This window comes from Lethenteron reissneri, chromosome 23 (assembly GCF_015708825.2).
Source record: "Lethenteron reissneri isolate LAM-NWPU_2019-01 chromosome 23, ASM1570882v1, whole genome shotgun sequence".
NCBI lineage: Eukaryota > Metazoa > Chordata > Hyperoartia > Petromyzontiformes > Petromyzontidae > Lethenteron > Lethenteron reissneri.
Window position 1 is genome coordinate 5,591,610 of NC_083801.1, and position 23,222 is coordinate 5,614,831.

General features: G+C 41.4%; 1 protein-coding gene across 6 annotated transcripts; it reads right to left on the reverse strand.

Annotated features, from left to right (window-relative positions):
• Positions 1–6,154: 6,154 nt before the first annotated feature.
• Positions 6,155–20,475, reverse strand: PLEKHA3 (pleckstrin homology domain containing A3). Of its 6 annotated transcripts, none has more exons than XM_061556944.1 (8): positions 20,381–20,475; positions 17,413–17,529; positions 16,404–16,547; positions 14,196–14,332; positions 13,582–13,758; positions 11,336–11,376; positions 9,982–10,166; positions 6,155–8,239 (listed from the first exon to the last, which is right to left on the reverse strand). In XM_061556944.1, the coding sequence occupies exons 1-8, from the start codon at positions 20,418–20,420 to the stop codon at positions 8,049–8,051; spliced, it is 1,032 nt and encodes a 343-aa protein (XP_061412928.1). In that variant the 5' UTR covers positions 20,421–20,475; the 3' UTR covers positions 6,155–8,048. The 6 variants fall into 6 exon arrangements, with proteins under 6 accessions (XP_061412928.1, XP_061412926.1, XP_061412931.1 ...); XM_061556942.1 differs by having other exon boundaries at positions 16,404–16,559; XM_061556947.1 differs by having other exon boundaries at positions 20,311–20,414.
• Positions 20,476–23,222: the final 2,747 nt, after the last annotated feature.

A 23,222-nucleotide genomic window follows, 5' to 3' on the forward strand; every position in this document is an offset into this window, starting at 1 on the left:
CAAATATAGACATGTTCTACTTAATTAAATAGACGTTTTAATAAATGTTTTCTCCTACAACATCAGAGTGCAGCGCCACATTAAATACGCACAACAATGACAATAGTTTAAAGCGATTTGAAGCATGTTTTTTTTTGGGGGGGGGGGGGCAGAGCTTTGTGACGTCATATTTGAGGGGGGATTTGACTTTTTGTGACGAGGGGGGGGGGGGGTCAAAATCGTCCAAAATCGCGTGACGTCATTTATTGACGGCCCCTTAAATTAGTGGCGTACCCATTTATACTGCTGTTTGGTGGATAGAAATGGTGGAGGTGGGGGGGGGGGTTAAGAAACTTGCACCTGTGTTTCAAGTGACGCGTCGGGGGAGCAAACTGGCAACATCTGGATTCCAAGTCCAGCAATCGAACCATCATCACGTCACGACAGCATTCCAATGGAATGTGGTACTCTGCTGGTCTTTTGTGGTGAGGGAATAATTGTCATAATTCCACAGAAAACCGATGTGGCTTTTAGCAGTGACTACCTCCTCCTACACTTAACGAAATGTATGCTTTGGAATTTAAAATACGATTATTTTGCAATATATGCGAGTGATTTTATTGTAAATGAGAATACACACATTTACCCTTTTATCTAATAAAAACAGATGTTTGTGTTAAGGCGTGCCAAAATGGCATCATTTGTGCGTCTTCTTGATTTCGGGAAGGTGATATGCCCACGCCATTTATAGGGCAAGATCTTAATAGCAACGCAACTTCAAAATAACTCCTTATTTACATACGATCATCTTTCGATAGTTCTCGTGACCCCAGCCTCAGACAGAGAGACAGAGCTAATGCAATAATTCAAACTTAGTTGGGAAACATAAACAAATGTGAAGCTAAACTGTTGAGCAACGTGGGTTAGTGCTGGAAAGTCACCAAACGAACATATAAAAGTCACTAGATATACCTACGCTATTAAACAAAAGTAAGCTCAGACTAGATCCTAAATAATTCCTTCTAATTGCTCTTAAATCTACGCTAAGTTCTCGTCCTGTAAAGTCGCTGGATTTTTCACGAGTCGCTTTGATAAAAAAAAATTTGCGAGGAAAACTCAAAATGAGCAAGTTGCCAACTCAAAATCACTAAGTTGGCTCTGCCAACGCGGGCCTCTGTGCTGCTGTGACCACGTAACCACCGATGGCCACTGTGGGGGGCAAGGAGAGGAGCACAAGGGACAGGAGTGGTGCTGGAAATCCCCCAGAAGACAGAGCCTCAAGCAGAGGTCGCAACCGGGTACCCGATACCCATACCCTACCCGAAACCCGGCTACCCGTACCCGGCCGGGTACTTGTACCCGTTTGCGACCCTAGTGCGACGGGTACGGGTAGGCCGTGAGTCACTGGTGAGTAACCGTTTGTCACTCATTTCCCAACGTCTTGTCTCTTCTCACAATTCAAGTTCCTAGAATCAACCCACCAACGCCTGCAACATGGCCTCATCCCAGAGGCCGCAATCAGTTACCCGATACCCGTACGGGTACGGCCGGGTACGGGTACGGCCGGGTATGGGTACCCGTTTGCGACCCTGGTGCAGCCGGGTACGGGTACGGGTAAGGCATCAAAACCCGTTTGCGACCTCTGGCCTCAAGTTCCAATCAGCTGAGAAGACGTGTGAAGGTGTTTTTTGTTTATGCATTTAGCATGAACACATGTTCATTATACATTTACCACATACATTCAAACAACTGGATGATCTGTCAAAACAAGTGCTAGCTGAGCATCGACATTTTCATGGACTACATGATCAGTGAGTGTGAGATGGCAGAATATGGCAACATAAGTTGTAAAAGGTCGGTGTTTGAGCCATAAGTGATGTCTGTGATATGCAGGTTAGACAGCTGGACATTTAACAAAGCGACTTGGAAAGAATGCCAACTTGTCCCCGGAATACCAATGTATGTAGAAGACGCCAGAAAAACATTTTTGCAAGTGTCGCAGATGTCAGCAGCACGTGGAATTTGAAATAGGCGAGGCACGGGTTCAGAACAGAATCGGGCATGTTACATCAGCAGGCATTGGTGTGGCAACCACAGGTTGACCACCAGACCCAGCCAAATGGTGGTATTTCGTAAGAGTTTACTTTGGAAGTCAGATGTTGATTTTGCAACAACAGGATCTAGCAGAAGAGATGGTAATGTATGGTATCAAAGGCATGCGCTGATGACCTTTTGACCTTGTGGCCTGCAACGTTACTCTGCAACACTGTAGGTACTCCACTGAAATTATATTTACAAATTACATGAGCAACAGGGTGGCACAGGCCCTGTTTGTTGGTTCGCCCCCTATTTGCATGTTCTTCCCGTGGTCGCATGGATTTTTCTCCAGGGTCTCCGGTTTTTCCCTCCACATTTCGAAACATGCGTTTAGAGTATTGGGCTTGCTTTAAATGTCCACATGATAAGCCACTTCGTTGAGCTATCATTTGTGGCCGGGTCACTTCTGAAAAAGATATGTATAGCTCAGTGGGCCTTACCTGGTAAATTAAAAAAACAGTTTATAGATCCAGGGTCTAGTACGTATAGCAACATTGCCCCCTACTGCAAAAAAACTTGGCAGGACCCTTCTGCAAATCAGTATTGGGACTCATTGGGGCTTTCCTGGGTAAACAAGCATAATATAATATGAAGAAAAAAACGAAACTTTTCAGTTAACGAACACGACTTCCAATTTGAGGGACAACTTTTACAGTGTAATGTTATTGTGGAATTTATTGCAGAAAGTTAAAGTATGCATGGCAGACAATCAACATCGCTTAATCAACCCAATAATTGTTGAAGAACGAGTGGCATTGAAGACAATCGGACAGATCGAGTTTGGCACGATGCCACGCATGCCAGGGGTGTCCTATTGTTTCAGGTAAAATGTAAAATTCACATTTACGAAACCATGACAGGTTGGTCATAAACCACTGTAGGGCAAGTTTAACGTCATGCAACAAATACAAAATTAGTTTTTTTTTAAACGGAATGCTAGAAAGCATCTAAAGGGCATCTACATCGTTACACAAGTTGACAGAATTTACGCTGTAATAAACATCACCAAGATGCAGGCCTTTGTGCCATGGTTTGTTTGCAATTTGTGATAAAACATCATTACAGGGTTGTCATTTTAAACCTCCATCCATTTGTGACATCTCTGTTTAAAACTATTTACATATGACCAAACATGAATATTGCGCCAAGGAATTTAAATGTTTGCATTGAACATAAACTACCATTACAATGTTTATTTTCTCTTTAAAACACAAGTTCCATAATCAAATAAGAAAATATATAAACAGCATACCAGGCACACAAAATCAAATTTTTATAAATATCACACTGTAGTCATATTTATCGAACATCAGGATGCTATTAAGATTTAACTTAAAAAATGACATTAAGGGATGGCATTTATAATAAGTTACCAGTAATCCACCACGTAGTCATTTCAAAGCAAGGATCGCTCAAAAACTGATAATCAAAATACCAAGGCTAAAATAAGTACTCGAATGACATTCACCACTGTTAATAATCCTAAACCAGAGGGAAATTCAACATTCCTACAGCACAGTCCAGTTTCTTCACAGGAGAACCACTGCTGCCTTCCCACAAGGTAATACTTATTTTAGCAACCCTGGAAAGATGATCTTCAAGTCCCCACCTATGAGGATTTGAACTCACGGCCTTCGAAGAATAAGTTGAAATATTTATCACCCTGCCAAATATAACAAATTTGAAGTTAGTTCATTTTTCGTTGCCGAAACATCCACAGCTATGGCCTCAGCATAATGTACGTGCATATGCTGACAATTATATTTATTGGACAAATGACAAGTACAGAACCAATAAAAAAAAACATTACATCTGAATCGTGGGGGCCGGGGTGAAGGGATACACTCTTGACACTGAAGCATTGTAGTAAGGGCCTAACTACCTTTGCTCCTCGGACCTAGAGCAAATAAAAAAGGATAAACCCAGACATCGCTCTAACGTGTTACTTTGTTTCCTGTTGTGTTAGGTTACTATTATTCCCCTTCCTCCCCCTCTCCCCTCTTCCTCCCCTTCTCCGTTAATCTGCTGCGCCCCATCGTGGTAGGGCATTGAGCCCGAGTGCCTCCAGATGGCCCCCCATTTGAGGGTGTTATTTTTCCGGATTCGACCACATGCACGTCATTTGTATCTCCCGTGATGTCCGTGCTACATCTGTGAAAAATGGTGCGAAATTGTTCGCTTGGAGTGAACAAACTTATTTTTTTAGTTATACAGGTTACAGGGTTATGAAATAGCCCAGCAGTGTTTTTTTTAGGAAGCTAACGGCTGGCATCCTGCAGGCCACCCTGGTTAATACGGGGTGTATTGCTAAAAGTGCATGAACCAAGCATTTTAATGGCATCTGCATCACAGTGAACGTTTACAAATCCCGGAAGGTAATTTTAAGAGTAATCCATCGTGTGCTGGCGTCGTGGTGCAGATTTTCTCAATTTCAAAATATACCCACGAATTACTTAATTGTGATTACACACAGCAACATAGCTCCCTCCTAAACTACTGTCGACCAAGTATGTGAAACACAGTATCTTTGTGTTAGCATCGTGCTATAATGGCACAAATGCCAAATGTAATTAATTATATGGTGCCTTAATTGGTTGGCTATGACGTAAAAATGGTTGATTGAAAACAAAAAAAGCTTATTCACGCAAATGCTCTATTCAAATACAGACATATCTCTTGGAGCACTGCCTCTCATAGCGATATTTGTTTTGGAGGAATATTCCTGCGCGAATCATCCCATATATTGAAGTCGGCATGGCGTAACCAATAGGTGTGTCTTTGCCTACATATGGTCTTGTGGAACCTTAATCGAGGTTATTGTATTCATCCTGCTCAGTCGATCTGAAAGCGACGTTAGTATCGAATCATCGAGGGCTAATCACTGCGTCGATTAATTGGCAATCCATGGATCGAGTAATCGACATTAGGAAGTACTGTTTCGCTTCCCGCGGAACGTGTTACGCAAGCTCCGATTGCACTGGTGAGTAAATCATATTGGATTTGTTTATATCATTATAAATTAAGTGATTATTGTTATTTATAAAATGCTTTCATACATTTATCATGTGTACAGTATCATTATTAAGGCTATTATTGATACCCCAAGGAAGCCCTCATATCGCTCAAATGTAAAAAAAAATCACGGTCGGTAACGCATCTCCATTGGAACCATGTTATAGTAACCTCCTACAGCGCTGTGTCATATAGCGCTCCATTTACCAAGAACACATCCTGAGCACTATTAAAAGTTGTGCCTGTATACACACATTTGAAATGTATCATTTTATTAATCTTCTGTCAGGGTTTTTATTTTTTCAACTTAAAACTCACAAAAATTGTATCTGTAACTTGAGCCATTTGGACAAATTTTTTAATTATTTTTTTCTATGTTGCAGGGGTAGCAACAGTCACGTGAAAAAAAATATCCGTACAATGGAAATGAAAGCCTGAAAATCATTTTCAAAACGCTTCACATATAATCTGGGTTGGGTTGGTTTCACAAACACACGAGTTGTGAATTGAGATTTGTTAAAAAAAAAAGTTGTGTGTATGAGGCACACCTGTGGCACAGAGAACCGTAAAAAAGCACAGCGGTGCTTTAGAACGTCTCTACTTTATCTGAAATATCCTCCTTATCAGTCTTTTACAACCACCACTAAAGATAAACTCAGCAAGGATTATGACCCAACATCCAAAGCAGGACTTTCTACGACACTTTAAGACGCCTTCAAGATGATGTCATTTGGATGAAAACAAATCTCTCAAATGGGATATGGGTGGAACAGCAAAATATTGATGGACGATACTTACTGCTAAGCACTTTAGAAATGGCAGTGTAACTTTTTTAAAAGTGGCACAAACTTAAAACCGTATCCAGTATTCCCCCCCCCCCCACCCATCTTTATATGCAAAATCATCAACTTATTTGAGCAATTCTTATATTCATTATAAAATGTATATAATTCACATCCTGTATGTGCAAGTGCTATGAAATATAAAAAGTGCAACATTTCAATAGCAAACCCGATATTATGCATAAACTACACTGTACAAACAATATATAAATGCACAGTGCGCGTGAGTTACAAGATCCGTTTATAAACTGGGGCCAGTTCAAACACAATATACAACACTGCATGGCAAGGTAGGGGTTGTAGTGATATTATGCCATGAGCTATTCTGATACAAGTCACGATGGTCCAACTGATTTTTCCCGTTATCACAGGTAACAGTAGTTATGTAGTGCTATATATTGCATCACACCTACGACCAAATCACCCGGAATGTGCCCGATCCCACGATACCTCGGAAGTCAAGCAGGATTGAGCTTGGATAGTGCTTGGATGGGCCAACACCATGCAATACAGGTGTTACAGACTGTGGGTGCTACATGGACAGCAAAGGCTATTACAGCAAAACATTGTTGTTTTTGTATGTTCCACACATTCACCAACCAGCACTCCCCAGAACGAAGTGTAGTCAAATAACCCGTCGTGACCCACGCGGGTGTCCGAAGGCCCTCATCCAGATGTGGATTGACAAGAGATGTACATGCACACAGGTACATGTGTAATACAATGTGCTTCAAAGAGACCAGTACACTTGGTGTGGAAATGTGTAATCACGTTAGCAATGTAACAGCAACAAATACATGTTGTGGATGCACTCTTAAAGCCTTCATTTACCTTACCCAGCGACTCTAGACGTTGCATATACCAGAACATAAACTCTGTAACAAACACATTTTAGGGCTGCAACAGATAAAGGACTAGTTATTGACCATGAAAAACCAGACTGCCATAAATAGAATAAGTATTTATTTATATATGTATAATTGTACACGTATGCTTGTATAATATACGCATCTAGAGAACACATTATACATGGATATATGTATAAACTAAATGCATAAGAAAAGCCTCCATACATGGCTCGAGAACAGGTGATTGGCAAACACTGTTTTCAGATTTCTAGTTTCAGGTAATGCATGTAGAAATTTTAATTGAATGACTGGTGGTTTTACCCGATCCTACTTAACCAAACTATGATTAAGTCCAGATAGATTTACAGGAGAATCAGTCTGGTCACCACCTGGCATGGGAGAATTAAATATTACAGATTACATTTTATTTTGCTGTTTCACCTGATACTGTAAAATCTGAGAAAAAATGTGTGGAACCTCCAACCAAAGCCATGAGCCATAAGTGCTTTACAAGTACATAGGCTTATTTTATGAATTCAGCTCATAGATAGGCTTATGTTTGTTGGATTTACTTTCACCTAAATAATTTTGGCTATCCAGCTAGGTGGTGCTGTGGTTAGAGCGCTCACCTTACAATTGAAAGACTGCAAATTCAAATTCCAGCCAGAGGTTGACTCAGTTGATCATCCCTCTGGGGTCAATAAAATGAGTCCCCTTTGTGGGAAGTCAACAGAATTCTTGCAATGGGAGAATGGTCCCCCGACCATTGGAATGTGTCATTTCTACTCGTGGTTCAGAGCAATGCCCCATTGTTGGTAAAGCAGTGAAATGCTTGAAATGTTTTAGTTCTTGATGTCAAAAACAGCCGTTGATTGGTTGCAGCACTAAAATATGTATACAACCTATGAACCCTGAATAAAATGAGTTGACAGGACTCTAATATGTAATACACAACACACATGAACACCAGACGAAAAATGTGTGCCTAGATGAAAGTTCACATTTAAATTATGCTTTGTTTTGGTTTTGTTTTTACTAAAATACACTTATCCCTCTTAACACGGTTTATTTGGCTGAAGAACAATTATGAATTCACTGGGGAAAAACACAATAACTTACAATCTTCCTTTCACACACATACATCCTGTATGATATCACAAAGCTTCAATGGCAACTGCAAGTTCCAAAGCAGACCTGCCACTCTGACACAAGCATGGTAGAATATAAACACTCAGTGATGGTCCCATTAAAGCATTTACTTCTTCTATAGCTACACACCAATTGGAGAGTCGGGTTGTGGAAGTGCTTGCTCTGAAATCACATGAGACCCATTTAAGTCTCCGTTGGCATCCTTAAAATCGTGTGGAGATAGAGAGTCTTCAGATTCTTCTTCTGCACGCTCTGCCGAGCACTGGACACTGTCCATTTCTGATGGAGCGGTAGCCGAAATTGAATTCTGACCTAAAATGAAAGATACATGATAAGCGAATTTTTATTTCTTGTTATTACATTTGACTTTTTACAGAAAAACCTTGTTAAGATTGTCACAAAATAGATTTATTTTAAAAGCAGTTTTTGTTGTTACATTAGTGAAATAAAACATTATGCAAAACACTCACTTAAAATGCAAACAGATTTTTTTGTTCTACAGGATATGTCGACATAAGCCGGAGCCATTTGAAAATATTGTACATTTGTAAATGATTTAGCAGTTTGTGTAAAAAACAATAATGTTGCTGTTCATATATGTTGATGTAAAGAAGCAAATCTTTCCGAATCCACACACCTTGGCGATTGTATTACAATTCATCCAGAATCTAACATCCCACATCGTTCAACATCTAAGCAGGAATGTGACATTCCTGTTTCTTAATTAAGTTTCAGCCACCATGTTTAACATCCACTACGGTTAATTAATTATCAAGCTCTTCGGTATTTTATCCATGTCCCCACTTGTCACACTCATCTACTAAAAGCATGAGAACATGATGCATGGGCATCATATCCAACATACACTACATTTCAATATATAAATGCTACGTAACAATTTTTAACCATCTCAGTTGATGCAGATGGTTAAAAAAGCTTGCACATCACAATGCCTTCATGAATGTATTCTCTCATCCACTGGCAGAATATATTCTGCAATCTAATGTCTAAATAATTTCTAGATCTGTTCAATCCTCTATCCACAAAATCAAAGGGTGTAATTATCTATGACCATCAAAGTGAATCTATCCATCTTGTTGAACGTGTCTTAAAAATCATATTCTAAGGTACAAATTCTCTACCATGTGTACCTTACCCACTTGACAAACGGTTCACAATACTCAATATCCTTGGGTCTAGTTGAAACAAGGTTCAATAACACCATATTTGTATCCTCCAATTTACCTGAGTGGCCTGCACGGACCTGATTAATATCCAAACGTTTACAGCCTGACCAATTTGTTTGTTGCCCAAACAGCAGATGTACATAAATTTACCGCCCTCCAAATATTCTACATTCAGCAACTGGCGAGTAAAGTCAGAGTTAAATAAATATGAGTATCTCTATTGATGCAAAGCTAAGAGCATTGTATATGCAATAATATATGCAATGTGGTGGTCACATAACATGCATGCAAGGCATGATGGGAGTTGTACTTTACTGCTGTTTGTGAGCACTCCTCTGTGTGTTGTTTAATGTTTCCTGTCTGCACACATTTTCCTGTTTTAATGGATTTTTCATCATTTACGGAAAGTGTTGGATTTGAATAATTGTTGAATTTTAAGCAAGTGTTCACGGGAGTCACTAAAGTGTAGGTGTAAATCCTCTCCATATGTCGGGGCTACCAGAAGCAGTGAACAGTGATGGCTGTACTCTTCTGATGAGTCCTAATTGATGTGGTGGTTACATGACATGGATGCAAAAGAATGAAAGGAGCCATCCCTTCCCGTTATTTGTGAGCGTAACATTGTATTTTGTTAAACCTATTATCAGTCAGCCATTCGTATGGATTCCACATTCCTATGGCAAGTCCCAGTTTATTAACACGAAAATCGCTGCTAACGTATCCTGAATCTTGAAGGGACAAACTGCTCAATCAAACCCCCACCGGGATTACGGCAACGCTGACAACCTTCCGGATGCAAGTCGCACACTCGAACCACATCATCATCTGTCAATCCAATAAATGCAACATGTTCGCGTCACCATTTACCCTCTGGCGCAGTGGTGGCCGCGCGGAGGTGCTGCTCAGCATCTGACTGTGACGGGGATCGCTGCCTCTGGAGCCGCCTCAGGGATCGAATCGATGCCATCTCTTCCAAATCCCTCACAACTGTCGTGCCTCCATGCTGCTGATGTTGCTGCTTGCTGTCCATCCTCCATGTTTGAGTCGCGTGCCTTAAACAAGAATGCAAGCCAAGCAGTAAAAAATGCTAATTTAGGGAGATACTCCTGCCATATGAATACTGAGTTTCATCACTGAAACAAGGCCACCAGCTGACATGATCACCAATGCTGGAATTTACAGAGATGCTTATAATTTCTTAAATTTTTTGGCAAATACAGGTTAAGTTTTCCTGTCCTGAGAGCAATGCATTATGACCAAAGTTCACTGTAAAGTGCCTATGTTAAATAATGCATGACTTCAAAGCACCAGAGTTAAAAGGAAATATAAAAATCAATTACTGCCGCAGCAAATTGTTTCAAATTGCATTTACATTTTTCGCAAATAGGCATTGATACTTTTATTAATGCCTAGGATTGCTGGATGGATAAATGTCAGAATGGGAATCACATAGCTGTTTGTCATTGACAATCATTGACATGAGTGGTCAAATGTTGAGATATTGAACATTGTAGGAAAAGCTGCAAGCTACGCTTCAGACCCACAGTGAGGAAGCACATTCAACGTCTCAACTCAAGCACAAGCCATCTCAAGTAAGACAATTTATTAATAACTAGCTTTACTACCCGGCTTCGCCCGGGACTTGGATTCACGACGCCCGGCCGCCTTTGTCTCCCCAGTGGCGATGTTCACACCACACGAGTTACTCGTTTGAGGTCGAGTCGACCTAGGGGAGGCCCAGGACCAATTCAAATAATCATCATTGGTGGTGGCCATGAGTGGGAATCGAACTCTGGTCGCCGGGTTCGTAGCGCAGCGCGCTAACCGCTACACTACCGCCACACAAACGCACACGCGTCCATAGGTACACATACACGCGATTGCAGCAGACACACACAACTTTCAGAATGCGTACGGCAGTAAACGACTGAAATAATAAAGCAACGCTGTGCGAAGAACACCTTAGACCTGCAACACATTTGTATTTCACTTTACCTGCGATCAGCAGGCACACTCCGTTACGCTTTTGAAAAGACACACAATCACAAATTTCCTTTCATATATATATATATAGATGTAAAGACATTGCTTGTTATTATCAAAGCATGCCCGAGTACACATCCAATATAACAAAACAATAACGCTATGTGTAGCTTTCTCAGATTAATAAATGAATAACAATCATTTATATAACAACCAAAATCAAACAACATCGACTAACCTTTCAAGGGACCCAAAGTTTGGCTGGCTCGTACGTTTGATCTGGGGAAGACAATTTTAAACATATTAATGCATCATTTAATAACGTTAGCATGGTTATACTAACGACAATCCTTTAATCTCTGTATAATAGTTTTAGAATCTACTGTGCCACGTAAAAAGTAAGCGATTCATTAATTTGAGATCAATTATAATAAAATAAAATAAAAATGTATACATGTAAAAATGAATAATGCACGCAATGTTACATTTGAAAATAAACATAAGTTAAATGGAAACGCAAGTGTATACGGTATTTCACAAGGTTTGAGAGGACTGCATGAGTTAACAAAACACTGCATTCATTTAGAGAAAATTTTTCTAACAGCAATTTTAGACACTAACATTATTGTGTGGTTACAGTCTACAAGGCCTGCTTTTAAGCAGACATGAAATACCATAACTGGTCCAATTAATTTTAAATACGGGTTTGCATGCACTGCCTGTAAGTTATTTCATAACATTCAAATGAATGATGTTTTCAGTTGTGAAGATATACACCACACACACAGACGCATATTTTTTGGGAAATATGATCCAGTGGTCCCAAGACAAGTAACATTAGGCGGTCATTTTCCCGACAATTTTGGGCCATTTCAACTTGTCAACATCACACACATCTGTGGAGCAACAGATGCCCAGCTTTGTTTAATTATTCAATGACAGGCTGTTGAGCAGAGTTGGAATTTAGCAACAAGCACTATTAAGCAGAGGTGTGGACTCGAGTCATGTGACTTGGACTCGAGTCAGACTCGAGTCATGAATTTGATGACTTCAGACTCGACTTGGACTTGCATAACAATGACTTTGTCCCACCTCTGAGGTGTGGACTCGAGTCATGTGACTTGGACTCGAGTCAGACTCGAGTCATGAATTTGATGACTTGAGACTCGACTTGGACTTGCATAACAATGACTTTGTCCCACCTCTGAGGTGTGGACTCGAGTCATGTGACTTGGACTCGAGTCAGACTCGAGTCATGAATTTGATGACTTCAGACTCGACTTGGACTTGCATAACAATGACTTTGTCCCACCTCTGCTATTAAGCAATGTGTGTTAAACTATATTTGTATTGCATCAATAGAATACTAAAAAATGCCACAATGGCTCCAGTCCAAGACAAGGAATATTTAAACATTACTGCCCATAGGGTTGAGGCCAACTGGAAAGTGGACTTCCAAGGGTGACTTTGAGAGGCCTTCTGTAATCTGTCAATGTCATCATGGTTCATTTGTTTACTGAAAGGTTATGTGTATGATTATTAAGGCAGTCGGTAAGTTAAAGCTTACACAGCAATTACGATGTTGCACTAAGGTAAAATGCTTTTTTTTATAGTCTGTACCTGCCCATTTTTTTTTTAATCACAAAAAGCAAGACCCTCAGGACACAGTTGTCCAAGGAACTTTTAAATAAATAATTAAACGAGAGCCCTTGCCCTCATTCCAAATTTCTGAAAAACATACAGGCCTTTGTCAATTCACTGCTGGCACACAATACTTCCTCATGCTGTGTAGGACATGAGCGTTGTTTGACCATACGTCATCACAGAGGTCATTGTGGGTTAGTGATGAGGCCAACTTGTGTTCCAACTGAAGAGTTCTTTTAATGTACGACACTATTTTTTTTAAGGTGAGTTGAAGGAAGAACAAATACCAACGCCCAACGAATGTACAAAACAACCGATCTGCTCCCAAAAATATTTCATCAATCTGCCATAGCATCAGTGTGATCGGGTAGTTATGACTGCTTTGAAACATTGTAATCATAAAACAGTAACCAATATCTTGACTTAAAGCTTTCGTGACTGCAGGAATACATATTCTATGGGTCTTTCAGTAAAGCCACGTAGATAGAAAAATAATAAAAATATCACGACGTTTCGATCGCAACACAAGCAATCGTCTTCAATTGCTGTTTGCTTTTAAATGTTTGTAACCTTAAAACTGGGAGCAATAAATAAGCAACATCAACAAATGGCTTCTATTTCAGGTTTAAAACATGAAAATGTAATGACTGTTAGACAAGCGGTGGCAGGGTGAGCTGATTACTCTAACCGTAGTGTCACCCAGTCAGATATAATATGGAAATGCAGCACTACATTTGTTTCTTTAAAAATGCATTGATCTATTTATTTGTACATAAATCCAGGTGGTGTTTCATGCTGACCCTTAGAAATTAGGCTCCTTGTCCTGGCGGACGGACCTACCCGATTGATATGGAAGGGAGCGGAGGCAGGAGAGACAGGGGATACAGGCGAAGGTGGTGGAGAGAAGTGGAAGAGCTCTGGCTTGAAGCTGGAATTGGCGATGATCATGCACTCCTCCAGGGTCTTTAGAAACGTGCCGCATGTGGCATCCAGCAGTGATGATGCTTCATTCATTTTCTGAAAACACAGGCAATGTATGAGTGCTGCGGAGTAGGACGAGGAAAACTCATGTTACTTTTGCAAAGCGAGCGATGCACAGCTTAGAATGTGTTTTTAGATAAACTTTATCATTGAAAAAAACCCAATGTTAAAAAACACAAACACCTCCATATAATTCAATATAGTTACATGGGGGTGGAAGGGAAGGATACAGAATTGTAGATGTAACGAGAACGGTAATATAGATATCCAGAGAAGGAATAATGAGTGTTGCACATCGGAGAACGGGGTAAACGGCTGCCATTGAAGCAGAGGGACTTTGTCTATGTTTATAGAGATGCATGTGCATGAGAGTAATTACACTTCTTAATAAAAATGAGAACATAAACAAAGCCCAATTATATGACACCGTAGGAAAGATGATCTGATGAACATTAACAGGTGTGCAGTCTTACTTCCATGTCAGGCCGTGTCCGACTCTCTCCTGGCTGGAGGGACTCCCGCACTGTGTTTATCTGCTGTTTTATCAGGTCGCTGTAGAGTCGCAACTCTGACATTTTGGTTTTGAGGAAGTCGCTGGTCTCGCTAATCTCTGCACAAACAAAAATGAAAATTAACCCTCAAAATGAAACATTACCAGCAAAGTCTTACAGAGTTCCCTCCATATGCTGAAAATACTAGTTCTATATGTAAAGTTTTTTATAATTTTAATTCAAAACCATCATCAGCCATTTGCTATCCACAAATCTCAAATTGTTGAAGGCTTCCCCACACTGTCACCATTTCTCACAGTCATGTGACGCTGCAATCCAGCTCATTCCTGCACACTAACTGATCGCAACGCCCCATATCTCCGCCATTCCATCACTAGTCTCATCCATTGGTGATCATTAATTTTTGCGATATATTCTGCCCATCAAATCAATATGATGTCAATATGAAAGTGAATAATTTACATTTGTTCCCTGGTCCATGCTTTAATATTACTGCTTCTCAGTTTAATTTTAAGAATAAATCTATCCATACTTCTTTGCACACTTTCCAATTTTTGCTTAATTTTCTTTGTCACTGTGGATGTTTACGATCCCTATGTCACACCGGGAAATAAGCACTGACTGATAATTAATTCATCAGGTACATAGATACACTGCTTTTCATTAACAAATTTGGTTTTCCAAAACCTAATGATGTTCATTTTCATAATTTTAAGACAGATAAACTATTAATAATTTTGCAGCTTGTATATATTGTCGTGTTTTTCAAATGTTGTCCTTAACAATTGATTATGCTTGGCAAACTTGTATATTACTTTTTTACTTAATATTTATTTTGAGCAAAAATTTTCAGGCTTCTATGCAACATTCATTGATTGTATGACTTCAGCAAATTTGAGATGGCTATACTCTCTCCATGAATGTTTATGCATGTATTTGTCAATTCTAGTTTTTTAAAAAATTCTTCAAATGTTTGCTCAAAGTAACCGTGGTGAGTATACCGCCTCGCTCGACTCCTCTTTTGAATTGTAATTTTCTACTGCCCTTATGCAATCTCAGTATAGTTGTTCGATGTTCATGAAAAGTGCAAATACTTTCTACATATATTTTATTAAGGCCTTGTTTTTTTATTCGGACTGAATTTGGTTGCATTGACTGAAATACCACATCAGTCTACAAAAGCTAAGAAGAATGGTATTTTAATGGTATTTTACATTAATTTGTCTTCTTTGGGTCTTTCGGTCTGTTTTTTTCCTGATGACAATCGCTTGTGTTGTGATCAAAACGTCGTAGTTTTTTGTTAATTTTATTTTCATGAATTTGAACCTATCTACATGACTTTACCAAAAGACCCAAGGAATATGAATTCCTGCAGTCACGAAAGCTTTAAGTCAAAAATTAATTTGTCTTTAAGAGCACCTGATTGATCAATGGTAAAAAATATCTCCAAAATCCAGATTGTTCAAACCATTGGTTGGCCTCCAAAATGTCAAATATTTGGTTCTCAACAATCTACATCGAAAACATTACGCACATGTGATCGGAGGCTAAAGGATCTGCAATCAATTATTGTGGCCACAAAATGTGAAAGGCTCTATGGCTACATATATGTCATGCATGAATTTAAACAGCCCCATTGAAAGATTATAAACGTATATCATGTGCTCTACTTTTGATTGTTATTAATATAATTAATATTTACATAAGCTTGAAATAATATTGCTACGCACCTCCGAATAGCATGGTTGGCTATGTATAGTACAGAAACAGAAAATTTCATGTAAAAATCGCAGTCAAGGGTTAGCTCAGTCTACCATCTCTTTGGGGTCAATGATGAAAAGTAATCTCTAGGAATTCAAAATCCATTATCTTGTGGAGAAACCAATATATGGCGAAAAGAATATCTAATTTCCATAATTGCCTGAAGAAAGGCAATGGAGATGACATCAGCCAAATGCTTATTTGAGAATGGGGACGCAATTTGATTAAAATAATTGGTTCGTTTCAGCCATGTTTTCATATCTCATAGGCTCGATGACATTCATTGTATTAGCTTAACGGTACCGTTTGCATATTACTTAAAATAATGTGTCTTTATGCAATATTTGATGTATCATAAGCATAACAAGTGATTGTATTTAACGAGTCGATCAGTGTGTATATCCCAACCTTTCTCTTTCTTGGAGCGGCTGTCATGCAGGCAGGCCTTGGAGCTGCCCAGGGCCACAAGCCAGGATTGGCGTTCAGCGGCGTTCATGGCACGCAGATAAAAGTGCTGCTCCCCAGGGATGACGAGATCCAAACGCGTGCCATCTGATGAATGCACTGCCCGCAGACACAAGACACGATGCCACCGGTTCTACAATGACCACTGCATTGTGCTCTATATCCCATTGATGCCAATTTATTAAACACTATTCAGCATCCCAGAGCGTTGTGGGATGCTGTTGGCATGAATGACGCTATATACAATTAAAGTATTATTATTGTTATATGATTTGGATCTGTAAAGTGTATAAATATGGCCATATCCCCAGATGCTTAACAAACATGTGCTTCATGCAGACATGGGTGATGGGAGGCTGTGATGAGGGAAATTCAGAGGAAGAAAAGTGTGAGTTAGACATATGCAGAGTAATGAAAACTCCTAAACGTGAACTTGAACATGGGGGAGATAGCAGAGACTGTTTAAAACCAGGTTTATTGCTCTATGTTGGCTTCTTAACAGTTCGGTTTCTCTCAAGGGATTATTTTTACTATTTGAATATGCAGACATTCATATTAACACATAATGCAAGTTACAAACAAAAGTAAGCCTGATTATGTTTACGAATTGATCAATAATATATTTTTTCAGAATCAGATTCTTTACCAATATAATCTTATTCCACTGCTTTCCCTTCAAAATTAATAAAACACGAAGTTAATTCTAAAATAATGAACTTCATAGGGTTTGTGCTTTTCAAAATTGTACATTAGGCTTCACCCCATCCACCACGCATACCATATGATATTGATAATAACAGAACATGCCTAAGTGTGCTGTCCTAATTATGTTCCCATTACTGTATTTCTTAGACTTCGGTGATGATCAAATGCATCACCTCGCCTTGCAATTGTGAAAAGCATTTGTGTACATAAGATATTAGCAGTTTGTGCATCGTAACAGAGCACTCACCTTGTATCTCGCACACTGCCATTTTAATGCTGCCCTTGCAGCCCTTACTGACATCATCCTGGGAGTCGTAATACGAGAGAATACCGCCATCCAGAACAAACCACCGTGGCTGCCAACCTGTCAATACAGCAATAACCATCAACAATACAACAAATCTCGCATCACTGCACCAACTTCAGTAATCCAAGTAAATCATTACTGTAACCAGCCCCTCAACACTCATTATCTACTATCTGTCATAAGTCATAGAACTCCTGATGGAAAATGCACCATTTACAGGTTATTAGAGGCTCGGTAGGATTCTTCCTTACAGGCTAATCCTAAATCTAACCTGCACATACACCCGCACAATACTATTGCTGCAGAGATACATATTGATTTTGTAGTGATAAACATTTTTGCTGCCAAAAAAACACAATGGATAATAACCCTATGGAAGACATTATCCCAACTAGTCTACAGCTTGTCATTATTTGTGATCACAGATTTTAGAACTAAAGTAGACAATGAGAATAGGTTTTCCCCTTTTATCTGGCAACAAAACAGGTGTTGAGATGTTAAAACACCAAACCGAAACCTTTTACAAGGAATCATGTATGCATTAACTACAATACTTGTGGTTAGAATGCAAACCAAAAACACACTCTGATAATATATGCATTGTCTTTGAAACTAAATTAGACCATGTAGTTTATGAAACAATACATATACAATTATTGACATTATACTATAGTAAATTGAACTCACAGAAAATCATTATTACCAAAAAGACCCACACAGACAAATATTATCATCACTGATTGACAACTCATCTATCTTTAGGGAATGTGTTATTTAGTTGGTCTCTTAAATTGCATGTGAACCTATAGGTCGCATTTTACCTAGTTATTTAAACCTGTCATAGAGTTACATTGTCGCAATGGGACCAAAAATATGGTGAAATAATGTGAAATGGGCACTAGTCAACCGGGATGATAAAAAGCTTATTTCACATTGGCCTGATATGCCAGTGGAGGAGGCTGGTGATAAACATTTCAAGAGCCATGGAGGGCAAGAAACGCGCCACTCGGGTTTAGGCTGATGGACCGGTTCGACGTTTTTAACAATCAGCACTTTGCCAAAGATAGTTTTCCCTGAGCAAAGTGATGCAACCTGTATTCTCTGTCAAAATTCAAAGACAAGAATCGAAATATACTGTACCAGCTTTGCTGGCAGATCACTCGGCCAGCCAATAGGTGGCATATCCGTATTGCCATCATCATCATCTGTCATGGTCAGTCCACTGCTGGATGAAGCAATTCAAAAGTTGTCGCTATCTCAGAATCCGTGTCATGAGAATGACGGTGCAGACACTGACACCTTGGTTGGACAATAGGTAAATGTGAATGCTGTGGATGCTGTGAAATGTATATGACGCGATGCAACGTGTGAGAATAATCACATGTTACTTGTAAATACAGTATATTATAGTTACTTGCACGTAACGTAAACCAGACTACTGTTAGTTATTTCTATGACAAGAATGTATTGTACTGTATATGAAATGATACCAATAACTTTAAACTGCCCTTGGCATTGTTGAAAAATATGTTACAAACATGAACATCACAAGTTAAGAACCCTAACGTTCTTCGGAAACACTGCCCTTGTACTAACCTACCGATACAAAACATTGTATACAAAACGCCACTGCCATCATTTGCTTGGAGCAACATTCTTGTATATACAGCCTTTCCACTATATTGTCTGTAAACTACCTTAAGCCGGCGTTAAAATATTCAGAACTTGGGATTGCAGCGTTGATTTTATCACCTACAGCACCACACGTCTGAGACGTCCCTGTCAAGCCAGACTGGACAGGGGGTTACCTTAAGCCTTGACAAACCAAGCAGCCCATGGGCGAAATATAAACAGTATCATATAACTGTTCCTTAGTTTCACAATGCATGCTGCTGGCACCAACCATCACGTTCAATGCCAGGCTATTTTCACGTGTCAAAGTTCAACCCTCATATGCCTGTCCTGGCACACCCATTGTGGACGTAAAAGCCACCACCACGACGCTCTGCTCACTTTAAACAGAATGATTGCCAATGGCCTAACATGTCATTAGAAAAGGTAAGGATTTCAAGACGTCAATGCTTGAGATGGCTATTGCAACGCCTCGAGCAGTAACCAACAAGCCAAGCCGTCTTACTTAATTTTAAAATAACCAATCTGACTTTGCGGTGTATTCGCACAGAGCCGCGTTACGCTGCCTCGAAAGTGCTTTGACCATCTCTACCTTGAAGCTCTACGGAATGTGGCCGTGTTCTCATTCACGCATCTTCTCGTTCGTACTGGATCTGAAGAGGGCACGAATCGAACAGTGGCACCCCGACATGTCGCATGTCTCGATGGTGCCACAAGCACCTCACATCCTCGTTATCGATCGTCTGTCCCGACTTCACAACTACACAGCCGTCGAACCACTCTTGGGGTGAGGTGAGGTGAGCCGAGGATGTGGTGACAGGGCGAGAGAGTCGGGCTGAGGGGGTGATGTAGTGGGGGTCGATGGTTGAGGATGAGAGATTCGTGGTGAGATTTCAGAATGAAGAGGTGAGTCGCGAGTGGTGACGGGTGAGACGTCGTGGGGAGTGAGGAAAGGGGTGAGGAGGGAGTGAGTTGGGTGAAGGGGTGAAGCGCTGACGATCACGACCCGAGTCGAGTGGCGGTGGTGGTGGTGATGCTGGAGGAGGAAGCAGGGCTGACAAGAGGATATGGAGGCTCAACAACAACAACAAAATCAGCGTCCACCACTTTCCCCGGGGGGCCACAACCACAAGACGGCGGAACCGTTACGACGACGAGCGGCGTCCAGACGATCCGCTCAGTGTCGGGGGGCGCCGCTTGCAGTACCGAGAGCCGACAGCTCCGTCACCCCACGGGTCTCCCTTCGCCTCCGCTCAGCTCCACTCGCGCCGCTCACCGCTCAGGTAGTTTGTCCATTTGTAGAGAGAACCCTCCATCGCCAGGCCGCGTCTCGCCGGCGTGACGTCACCGCCACCGACGCCCCGCCCCCCCCTCCCTGCGCGGTCACGTGCGCGCCACCGGAAAGCCGACGTCATCGCGCGCGCGAGCCCGCGCCGTGTGTCTCGTGACGTCATCGCGCGCGAGAGAAAAGCCGTGTCTCGTGACGTCATCGCGCGCGAGAGAAAAGCCGTGCCTCGTGACGTCAGCGCGCGAGAGAGATAACTTAGAGGTGGCGCGTGACGTAGTCGCGGGGGTGAGGGGAACAAAAACTTGTCTCTCGTGACGTCATCGCGCGCGAGAGAAAAGCCGTGTCTCGTGACGTCATCGCGCGAGAGCGAAAGAGAACTTACAGGTGGCGCGTGACGTAATCGCGAGGGTGAGGGGAACAAAAACTTGTCTCTCGTGACGCCATCGCGCGCGCGAGAAAAGCCGTTTCTCGTGACGTCATCGCGCGAGAGAGAAAGAGAACTTACAGGTGGCGCGTGACGTAATCGTGGGGGTGAGGTGAACAAAAAACTTGTCTCTCGTGACGTCATCGCGCGCGAGAAAAGCCGTGGCCGTGACGTCATCGCGCGCGCCAGAGAGAGAACTTACAGGTGGCGCGTGATGTAATCGCGGGCGTGAGGGGAACAAAAACTTGTCTCTCGTGACGTCATCGCGCGCGAGAGAAATTCTGTGTCTCGTGACGTCATCGCGCGCGTGACGAAAAAATTGGCTCTCGTGACGTCGACGCGCGCGTAAAAAAGAACCGGCTGCGTGACGTCATCGGGCGCGCGTTAAAACCCATTCGCGTGACGTCATCGGGCACGCGTGAGAAACTCGCGACGTGACGTCAAATCGCTTCTGAAAAATAGATGTACAGTGCAGCTCGGTGGGCTTTATCTGGTAAAATAATAAGTTTAGTCTATTTATTTTTAGCGATTTTGCTTACCCTTCCTATATGTTGCACTCGTATCGTTGTTGTGTTTTGTCTGTTGTGTAACTTTCTCATCCGCCCCTACTGGACATTTGTTAAAAAATAGCTTCATAGCTCATCGGATTTCTCCAGGATAAATACCGATGCTCATTATAATTGTGGCGTGACTTCACATCCATACAAGACCCTTGCGGGTCGTGCGGGTTCATTTGACCAAACTTCAGAATCAGAATCTGTATTGACACTGGAGGAATCCGACGAGCTGTAAAGCTCTTTTTTTAAAACAGACGTCCAGTAGGTCAACGTTACAATACAAAAACACGATATGCGTGTAAATTATAGGAAAAGCTAAACAAAGCACTTTTAAAATACACATGTAATGAGCGTCTCCGACACGATAAGAACTTGAATCGTTTATTAATAAATCTTCGGTACAGCTTGGGTTGTCTCTCGTCTCTTCTCACTCGCACTACGAATACATGCCGCCACGTGGCGCTTACCCACTCTCTAGCACGCCACGTGGCCGACGGAGATGGCCTTGCTCCGGCCCCCGCTTATATACCCTCCCGGCGACTAAACCACGCCTCTGGCCACGCCCCTCATGGAACCTTCGGGAGCGTTCCAAAGGCATCCCGGGTGGCTCCGTCCCATTGCCGTTGGCCGAGATGGAATCATACTCTTAGGTTTTTTTTCGGTAAAGTCACGTAGGTAAAAATAAATAATACAAATAATAGAAATAAAACAATATTATTTTTATTATTTTTATTATTTATGTTTATTGTTAATTTTTATAAAAATAATAGAAATAATAATAGAAATAAAATAATTGAAATAATAGAAATAAAATAATATTTCTATTATTTCAAAAAAAATTTTATTTATTTTTACCTACGTGACTTTATCGAAAAAACCTAAGAGTATGAATCCTTGCAGTCACGAAAGCTTCAAATCTAGAACGAGATGGAATCTTTCCCCTAGATCAAGGGTCCCCAACCCCCGGGCCACGGACCGGTACCGGTCTGTGGTCTGTTAGGAACCGGGCCGCACAGCAGGACGTGAGCGGTGAGTCCGCGGATGGCCCGCAGATTTTTATTGACCACCTCCGTCCGCGCCTCTTTCCCGCACTTGTCTCAGTCACAGTTTTGGTAAGCCCACAAGCTCTAAACCCTAGCCAAAATTAGTAAAAAAAACGTCGCTGGAGAGCTTCTTTGAAAAGGGGGAAAGACCCAATGATGAACCCCCCCCCCCCCCGGTCCGTGAAGAAATTGTCTTCCACGAAATGGTCTCTGGTGTCAAAAAGGTTGGGACCGCTGCCCGAGATAACCCATAACTGCATATCACACTAGTGACGGTGCAGACACTGACACCCCACATAATACAGGAGATGGCGCCCTCATCACACAAATAAAATATATTTTAGCAGTAAATCCCACGCATTAACTAACAAACCAGCCTCTCCAGGCTGAACTGAACTCCAACTGCCACCTTTCACCCCTTTTATTTGCTCTTCAACCCCCTTAACTCCCTTAATGGTCTTAACTGCCTGAACTGATAACCTCGTGGATGTCCGCTGATCAACAGCTGCCGCTGCCCACCCACGGCGCCTGTGCCAGGCTGGGTGCACTTTGGAGGCTATCACGTGAAGTGGCAAAGGCTCGCTGCTGGCAGGAGGCCACGGAACAGATCCAGCAAGTGCCATGGGTTTGACCGACTGAGATGACTGGCCGATGAACCACCTGTGCCCCCCTAACCTTATTACAGACAAATGCAGACCATATTGGTCACCCCGTGCCCTTATTAATCTCAACGTTCATCCTACAAAGTCTGTCAGATAAAAATTTTAAAGAACTCACCTTCAACTACTTTTTAACCTAATGGCTTG